Source organism: Curcuma longa, chromosome 11 (assembly GCF_044706935.1).
Source record: "Curcuma longa cultivar G26 ecotype Majalengka, Jawa Barat chromosome 11, ITB_CL_G26_1.1, whole genome shotgun sequence".
Taxonomy (NCBI): domain Eukaryota; kingdom Viridiplantae; phylum Streptophyta; class Magnoliopsida; order Zingiberales; family Zingiberaceae; genus Curcuma; species Curcuma longa.
Window position 1 is genome coordinate 8,395,593 of NC_133871.1, and position 8,200 is coordinate 8,403,792.

The 8,200-nt window shown below is 37.7% G+C and overlaps 1 protein-coding gene and 1 pseudogene across 1 annotated transcript; one reads left to right on the forward strand and one right to left on the reverse strand.

Moving 5' to 3' along the window:
• Positions 1–269: 269 nt before the first annotated feature.
• LOC141839278 (protein root UVB sensitive 2, chloroplastic-like) lies at positions 270–5,861 on the reverse strand. Its single transcript, XM_074726990.1, has 10 exons — positions 5,797–5,861; positions 5,572–5,676; positions 3,797–3,885; positions 3,606–3,690; positions 3,132–3,191; positions 2,961–3,054; positions 2,695–2,792; positions 1,403–1,582; positions 991–1,113; positions 270–907 (listed from the first exon to the last, which is right to left on the reverse strand). Exons 1-10 carry the CDS (start codon positions 5,815–5,817, stop codon positions 476–478), a joined length of 1,287 nt encoding a protein of 428 aa, XP_074583091.1. The 5' UTR covers positions 5,818–5,861; the 3' UTR covers positions 270–475.
• A 1,772-nt stretch (positions 5,862–7,633) lies between these two features.
• Positions 7,634–8,200, forward strand: part of LOC141837052 (uncharacterized) — a 685-nt pseudogene continuing 118 nt past the window's right edge.

Below are 8,200 nucleotides of genomic sequence, written 5' to 3' on the forward strand. Positions count from 1 at the left end.
TCTGGACTCGAGTGGACTGGACTGGACTGTTTAAAATAAATAAATAAAATAAATATTTAACATCCTAAATGGTAACACTTTATGTTTTCTGAAAATTAAAAACGTAAATCATTTCATCTTGGCTGGAAAATTTATTTTAAAATTAATTAATTAATTACGTACTTAAGTAAATGTGTCATTATGTCAATTTATCTATGTTAATTGTCGTATCAGTGTAATTATATGAGTATTTATTTGGTGTGAATGTTTTTAAAATGATATGACATTCATTCGGTAGCAATATTATGAAAAAATACATACGAAAATTATACAATATTTTGGTATGAATAATTTTGTCTGATGTATTTTGCTCGCACAATCTGACTAATTGTTTTGTCTACCGACTAGGTGTGTTTGCAGCAGCAGCAGCAGCAGCAGCCAGCAAAGAGCTCTTTGAAATGGATTTGAGAATTGAGACGATCACAAATCCACACTGTCAAAACGCATACCGTTTACCATTTCCGTCCAAGAACTGATCAGTGTACCAGCCTCTCATCTTCACTTCAGAAAGGAAACCTGGGAAAACACTCTCCATCTTCTCATAAGCTGCATTCAACACCGGCAGCCCCGACGACCCATCACCGGATTTCTCCATAGCATCAGCAAAAGCAGCCACCAGCCACCCCCTCAATGCATCCTCGCCCGACGCACTCTGCTCCAGAGACATATAAGTGAGCTTGTCTTGTCGGTTGATAAGAAACTTTTCACTTGGAAAAATGTCCCTCAGCTCCTTGAGCGCCGACAGATTCTTGACGACATTCTTAAGTGGTTGCCCAACCTTCACGTTCCCTGCTTCCTTTATGACGCGACCAGGATGAATAAGATTTTCTTGGTATCTAAGATCAGCTGGGCTCGAGATTTTTCCGCTCTGTTTCACATGCCAGCATAACAGTCAGTCACCGGAAAGTAGATAGAAGCAATCAATGTTGAATGGCATTGACTAATTTCCACCTCGAGAAAATTGGCTACGATCATGGCCGTTCTCTGGGGATTAAGGGTGTTTACAGGAGCTGCTCGCATTTCTTCTGCCACACTGTAGATGTGTATCGCAGAAAGTAGAGGGGCCACTATCAACTGCAGGTTAATAACACAATTCAACAGTTAACATTTTGGTCGAGTCAAGTAAAGTCACTATGAATAGATTTAATCATATAAGGGCAATCAGATTGTAGCAATTCTACACCAGAATAGCTGATTCTTCGAAGAAAGCAAACTATGCTAAATTCTATCAGTTAAGATTTTTTTCAAAAAACCCATCCAAATGCTTTTGATTGTTTTCAAAAAACCCATCCAAACAATTGAATTTAATGTTAATATTATAATTGTTCTTTCAAACTTCATACTTGAGATAACAGAAACATGCCTTTCCTTGAATTGATGAGCATACTGTGGAAGCTAATTGAATCCCAGCTCCTATTCCAAGTACATTGAAAAGGGTAGAGATAGCCTCTCCTTTCGCAAACAAGTCACTGAGATTACCTTCTTTGGCAAAAGAGGAATAAATTGGTAACCTGGTAGCCCTTGCAGCTACAACAGCCATTCCCTGTAAATCACATGCATAATAAAGTCCATTACGCAATAGAAAAAAGGCACAGAAGAATCTATTATGTTAATTATCTAGACAAATTTCCCAATCAGAAACTGAACTTTAGATATTCCCAAATCAAGCCTCCTACTTTCAAAACGCTTACATCATGCACATATCTCTCCATATATTCAAAATAACCTTGGTTTGGTATTTTTGGTTAGGAAAATGAAATTTGGCTTTTAAACTGAATCTTAATGGACCTTTTGTGCTCAAGAACACCATAATATTCTATTTGACAATGCCAGAAATATTTTAGCATCTCTCTTTTCAAAATGATATGTAGCTCATCAAGGTGACTTTTTGAAAAGAAAATAAACAAGAGTGTTGGGTAATCTCAGAAAGTGTTTATGAATTCAAAAGGTCCAACAAAATCGCCTTGATGACCTAAAGCATGTCATTTTGGAAAGAAAATCAAGCTAGTATTTCCATGAATGTTAGGTAGTGACCTAGTCATGAGTGTTTTTGAGTCTGAAAGCCCATTGATGGCTGAACATAGGGCATTTGGGATAGATAATCACACTGTAATAATTCTACAAATGCTAAATAAAGTGTTTAAGTGTAAGTACACTGTAATAATTCTGGGAGTGTTAAATAAAGTGTTCGAGTGTATTTGAGTTCCAAATCTTCATCAAGGAAAGGTGATTTTGGCCCCAAAATGATCAGTTTGGAAAAGAACTACACCAGAGCGACAGTGAATGTCCAGTAATCCCAGAAAGTTTTTGAGTTCAAAAGGCACATCAGGATGATTTACAATAATCATCTTTACGGAAGAAAACATGTCATTTGGAAGTGGAAATACATTAAAATGCTTCTGGATGTCAAGTAAAATATTTTGATGATTTCTAAAAAAACAAAAACTCATCACTGAATCAAGGGTATTTTGGGTATGTGGAGAGAGTGCGCGATTTGGCCAGTTTGCAAAAGAGGCCGTGATTTTGGAATAAGAAACTTCAAGTGTGTGAATGTGTGTAATTGAGAGAGAGAGAGAGAGAGAGCAATTGATCAAGTATACTAAGCAAAAAGAGCACTATCAATAATTCAATATTAATGAAATAAAGAAGAATTACCTTTGCGAAGTTTCCCAAACCTGCTGTTTCCAGAAAAAGATGTGGGCATAGAGGTGAAACAACTTCCAAACCAGTACCAAGATCATAAAGCACATCAGCTACAACACGGATAGGGAAAGAACATTAGAATTAACACTAGTCCAAAACTTTAGCAGCATAGAAGAAAGAGAAACTTGCATAAAACTGTGAAATACTCAACACTATGCCTTCGTGGCTGATATGATGATAGCAAGGTGGACATATAATTATTACTTAAATGGAATTACCTAGTATTCTCCAACTCTTTGGCTCAGAGTCCATTCTAGCTCCCATATTGCTACATATCAGTTTGCCAGCATGTTGCATGCCATCTTTTAGAATCTGAAAACAATAGGCATAAGAAAGAAAAGACCGAGGAGACTAAAAGTTGAAAACCATTTTAGCATACTATATCCTACCCAGCTTACGGCAGTTGCTTGTGCAGGGGTAGGACGCAAGCCTGCAGCAAATAGAAGTGACTGAACCATAGCCAATAGTTGTCAGTCAAAAGGCATGCTACAAAGTATATCATATATTCAGAGGTACAGATGATATCATGCATGCCTTGATTGACTAAATAATAGAGAAACTAAAAGTAAACAACACAAAGAATTAATATTTTAACTAAAATAGTAATGTCTTGATCTCGAGATACTGCTTTATCCTTGTACGAAACTCCTTGTAACTGTTGTTCTAGAGAAGATGTCTGTCAATTTGGACGCCCTAGATATTTTCTAACACTATCACAAGGTAACGTGATCCCATGTCATTGAAGACAAATATTGATTGGTAGAGTAACAATTGAACTTTAATATTGTTAGCCTCTCATCAAATTTCAAAGTATCATTTTCCATGCTAACACAACTACTAGGGATAAGACAAAAAGAGAAGACCTGAGTTGATAACACAGATAATGCAGCGCTTGAGAAGTGTTGCAATGCCCGGAATTGAGTATAAGTCAAGTAGCCCTCATTCACACTGCAGAATATTTAATTTTTGAATACAAAGAGTTGAAAACAATTCCATATACTATTAGATATATGGAACTTCGTGTAACAAAAAGAATAGCAGGGGAAAATCTTACCTATATGGATACCCTGATGGAAAGAATTTGTTAAGAAATGACTCAACAACTCTTTGTATTATAGGTCTTGAGTCACTTGCAATTGTAACCTACCATCCAATACCATTTTCAGAAAAGAAATCATTCAGAGAAGCATGGAAAAAATATCTCAGATTCACTTAAAATACCTTACCTAGCTATCTTCTATGCTTACACCATCAAAGTAGAAAAGTGATTATAGTTTACAACCTTGACGAGAAAATTATACTATATTCTATGGAGCTTACAAGTATCATACATTATACACCAACCGGATTAGGTGGGCAAGACTAAGTCAAAAGCACATCCGATTCTTCATTATTTATTAATAAAGACAAAATGTTTTAATAACATAAAAAATTCTTAAAAAGACATTTTAACATCATAATAGGTATTTTAAAAATTAATAAATATTGTAGGGTCTTTTAAAACTATCCTTAGATTCTAAAGAGGACACTTTTCAGGAAGGGAACCCCTTTTATTTTATTTTATTGCCATTTTCAAAATATTAACACTTTTTTTCTTAAAAAAATGTAAATCTTTAATAAATATCAGCTATCTATATTTAATTAAATCTTCAAAATTACCCATAGAGGACAAGGTTGACAGCAAAGTTGATCCTTCACTACCTTTGCAATCTGGGTCATAGATTCAAGTGAGGAAACATTACTAAAATGTATTTGCTCAAGGGTGTTCCACATAAGCTAAGCCAGAAGTATATGTTTGTGGAGATAAAGTACTTTGCTACCTCATATTCATTTAATAGCCAACAACATTGAATTTTACAGCCATGGTTGAATACACTATTTATCCCTTTGATTAAATTGGATGTAAAACAAAAATGAAATAACTAAAAATTAATATCTTTATATTTATCAGAATTTGTAAATAACAGATTCAAGTAGAAATGAGCACCACTGAACTTACTAAAAGATTGTGCATTTATCATCTACTGAAGAGACAGCAGGAACATAATCTATGTACTCAAGCTGGCATATTAAGAGCAGGAATTAGAAACTTGCCTAAATTGGCACGTAGCCACAAGTTTTGGGTGAACACCAGCAAAACTCAATTCTTTCATAAACTCAAAATATTAGACTAAGACAACAATTTAATTTATGGAAAAATGTCATCTTTCAATTGTCATACTACTATGAATCTTTCATTACAGCTGGGTGGCACTTTAAGAATGACTGCTAGGTTTTAGGTTTGATTTACAAGTTGCAAGATTTAGCTTTATCCCTAAATTAAGCAATAGTCGGTAGGCGAAGATCAAAGTGATAGCATGAGCATCAATGGATACTCTAAATTCACCAATATTATTCCGGAGTGCATAAAACTAGCAAGAACAAAACCACGCTTAACCAAAACAAAACTGCAAGATCACTGAGTCAAGAAATTACAAAAAACTCATTCATTCTCATACTCCATAGTTTTCATCACAAAAAAATAGCTAATGGAAAAAAGAGAACAGGACAATGCTAACACAAACAAGCCCAAGATCTAGGAAACTAGAGAGATCATGAACATCATCAGAGATACCAAAGGACAAAACTTAGGAGAAATGTTCAACTTAAAAACACGGTCTTTAATGGAAAAAAACTCAACAGGGCAAGCTCTACGTATGCAGTTTCCCTAAACCCTAGCACTTCGCCCATCCAACCCTTGTAATTTAATGAAGGACCAAGAAAGCTTTCTTTCAAGAACCTCACCACAACACAAGAAAAGGAAAGGAAAAAAAATCAGAAAGAGCTTACAGAGAGACGCCCATTGGAATCAAAGCGGCAGATCTGAGAGACGGAATCGCAGGTTTCGATCCAGAAATCGGGCCGACGAGGCGGCTCCTTCATTGGTTCCTTCGACTTCTCATCGGAATGAAAAAGAAATGAAATCATATAAAAGAAAACAGAAACAATTTTCTGAATTAAGATGATCGATTCAGTAGTGGGAAGAACTGGAAGGGATCGGGAGCGGCAGCGTACCTTTGATTTGGTCGCAAACATGGCCGCTGCTGTTGCCTACTGCCGTCGTTTCGAGGGAATTGGCTCAAGTCCAGTAAAGAAATACTAATTTTCATTGTTTTAAAACATTTTATTAATGTTAAAATACTTCTCAAAATTTTATATTTTACTGTTAAAACACATATATTCATTTTAAATTATATTTTTTTTATTAAAAATACCCTAATTTTATCTCGTTACGAGTATTTAAAGTAATTTTGTCAAGTTAAAAGTAATTTTTGATTAAGTTTGAATATTTTTGATCGTGTTAAAAAAAAAGTATTGATACTGTAAATGAAGAAAAACCCTTTTATTCTTTTCTTATCATTTTCAAAATATTTATATTTTTTCTTAAAAAATCTAAATCTTTAATAAACATGTTAAGATATTTGTGAGATAGTAATGTTATTCTTTAACTACTTCACCCTGCTACGAAGCCCTAAATAAAGTAATGTTGATAGAGAGGTAAGTAGATCATTCTACATGTATTATTGACTCTGTCAGTATAGAGTCCGCGTAAAATAAAATAAAATAACATTCTAAATCTCATCTCGCCTCAAACATGTTTTTCTTATCTCACATTTTAGTTAGTTTTATTTATTTTCTTATATCGAAACTAATAAAATAGCACAAATGGTACTTTGATGGAATAATTTGAAAAAAGCATCGCACCACTTTGTTTTGATGCTCGAGTTCATCCAACCCTGTCCCCGGGACAATGGTGCAACGGTAGAATATCCGGGTTGCGACCCAGAGACCCGCGGTTCGATCCCCATCTACGGCGTATTTGCAAGAATTTTCTTTCAAATGGGAACATAATCAAAGGATGCTGGGCATCTGGATTGGCCGCCATATGTGCTTCTCGATTTACTCTGGTGGTTAGTGGGAAACTTTTGTAGGACCGGGCCGGCCACCCTGGCTTCCCGATTTACTCTGGTGGTCGGTGGGAAACTTTTGTAGGACCGGACCACCACCCCCAGAGATTAAGTCCATGAGATCATCCCCTAGGGATTAAGTCTATAAGACTGACTGAGATTTATTATTTTTTTCGAGTTCATCCAACCCCACTACTTGACCAATCTCCAAATAATGAAAGAATACCTGTAAGGCACAAAGTCCAGTCCCCCACGATATTGTAGACAAGTATCCAATTAATTAGGTGTTGGATGGGGCATGGGCAACAAGGTTTTGGTGAGTTACAGATGTGTTTAGGGTTGGAGCTCAATGATAGAGACAACTCCGAATACTTAACGATTGTATTCGTCTTCGACAAACACCCTTAATCGATCGAGCACCGCACTGAATGCCGCTAGCCTCACACTTTGTAACCCTAATTATACCCTAAGGCATTGATTGGCATTGCATCTTGATTCATTAACAACAAGTCCCTAATTATACCCTAAGTCTCTTCGATGTATTTTTATTACTTAACCTTTTTTATATAAATATTAAAAATGGAATTAAACGAAAGGTCCCTCTTCTTTGAAAATTAGAAGCTTCACCCTGCTCCTGATTTTATTATTAAAAAATTTACAGATGGCGCATAAGATTCCCTTGTAATCATCATAACCGTTACACATTTTCTCCTTTTTTTACTGATAATTTAAAATTAATTAATTAATTTTTTATTCATTTTCTCTCCAAAAAGATGCGACCACCGAAACGCTCGTCAAAGCTGTCCAACGGACACTTACAGTCTGGTCTCTTCTTTATACGTGTATAAGAAACCTCTCTGCCTCACCTCCATCTTCCCCACGCTTCCCATTTCCTCCACTCCACGCCTTGCTTTCATCTCTCTGCTCTCCGCTTCGGAGCTTGGAGGACTGCCCTATGGCCCAGGAGACCAGAGCCGAGTCGCCGGAGGCGACCGTGGCCGCCCCGGAGGTCGTCGTCGCTGAGGTAATGGCATCGGAGAAGGAGGTGGTCGGTGAGCAGCCGATATCGGTGGCTGAGCCTGACTCTGAGGTGGTGAAGCCGGTAAAGAACTCGGCTTTGGAGGTCGCGCTTGCCAGCGGAGGCAGCGGCCGAGGCGGAGGAGAAGACGGCGGCGGTGGAGGAGGTTAAGGCTGAAGGGATGCTGCAAGCTGTCTCCTTTAAGGAGGAGAGTAACCTTGTTTCGGAGCTCGAAGATCCTGAGAAGAAGGCGCTGGAGGAGCTCAAGCTGCTCGTCCAGGCAGCGCTCGCGAATAGTGAGTTCAGCCCTCCGGCTCCCGTCAAGGAGAAGGAGGCGAAGGCGGAAGGCGACGCCGCTGCTGTTCCTGAAGGGGAGCCCCCGAAGACTCGGGAGGCGGAGGAGGGTAAAGTTGAAGGAGACTGGGAAGGAGATCGCCGCCAAGGCCGTAGCGGCAGAGGAGGCTGCAGCTGGGGGCGAATCTGCTCCTGCGCC

Bases quoted from the DNA above. Each gene is read 5' to 3' on its own strand.
- LOC141839278 (XM_074726990.1), bottom strand. From the start codon at position 5,817: ATGTTTGCGACCAAATCAAAG. The intron at 5,677-5,796 runs GTACGCTGCCGC...TCCGATGAGAAG, and splicing joins TGTTTGCGACCAAATCAAAG to TCGAAGGAACCAATGAAGGA. The intron at 908-990 runs GTGGAAATTAGT...CATGTGAAACAG, and splicing joins TCGTAGCCAATTTTCTCGAG to AGCGGAAAAATCTCGAGCCC.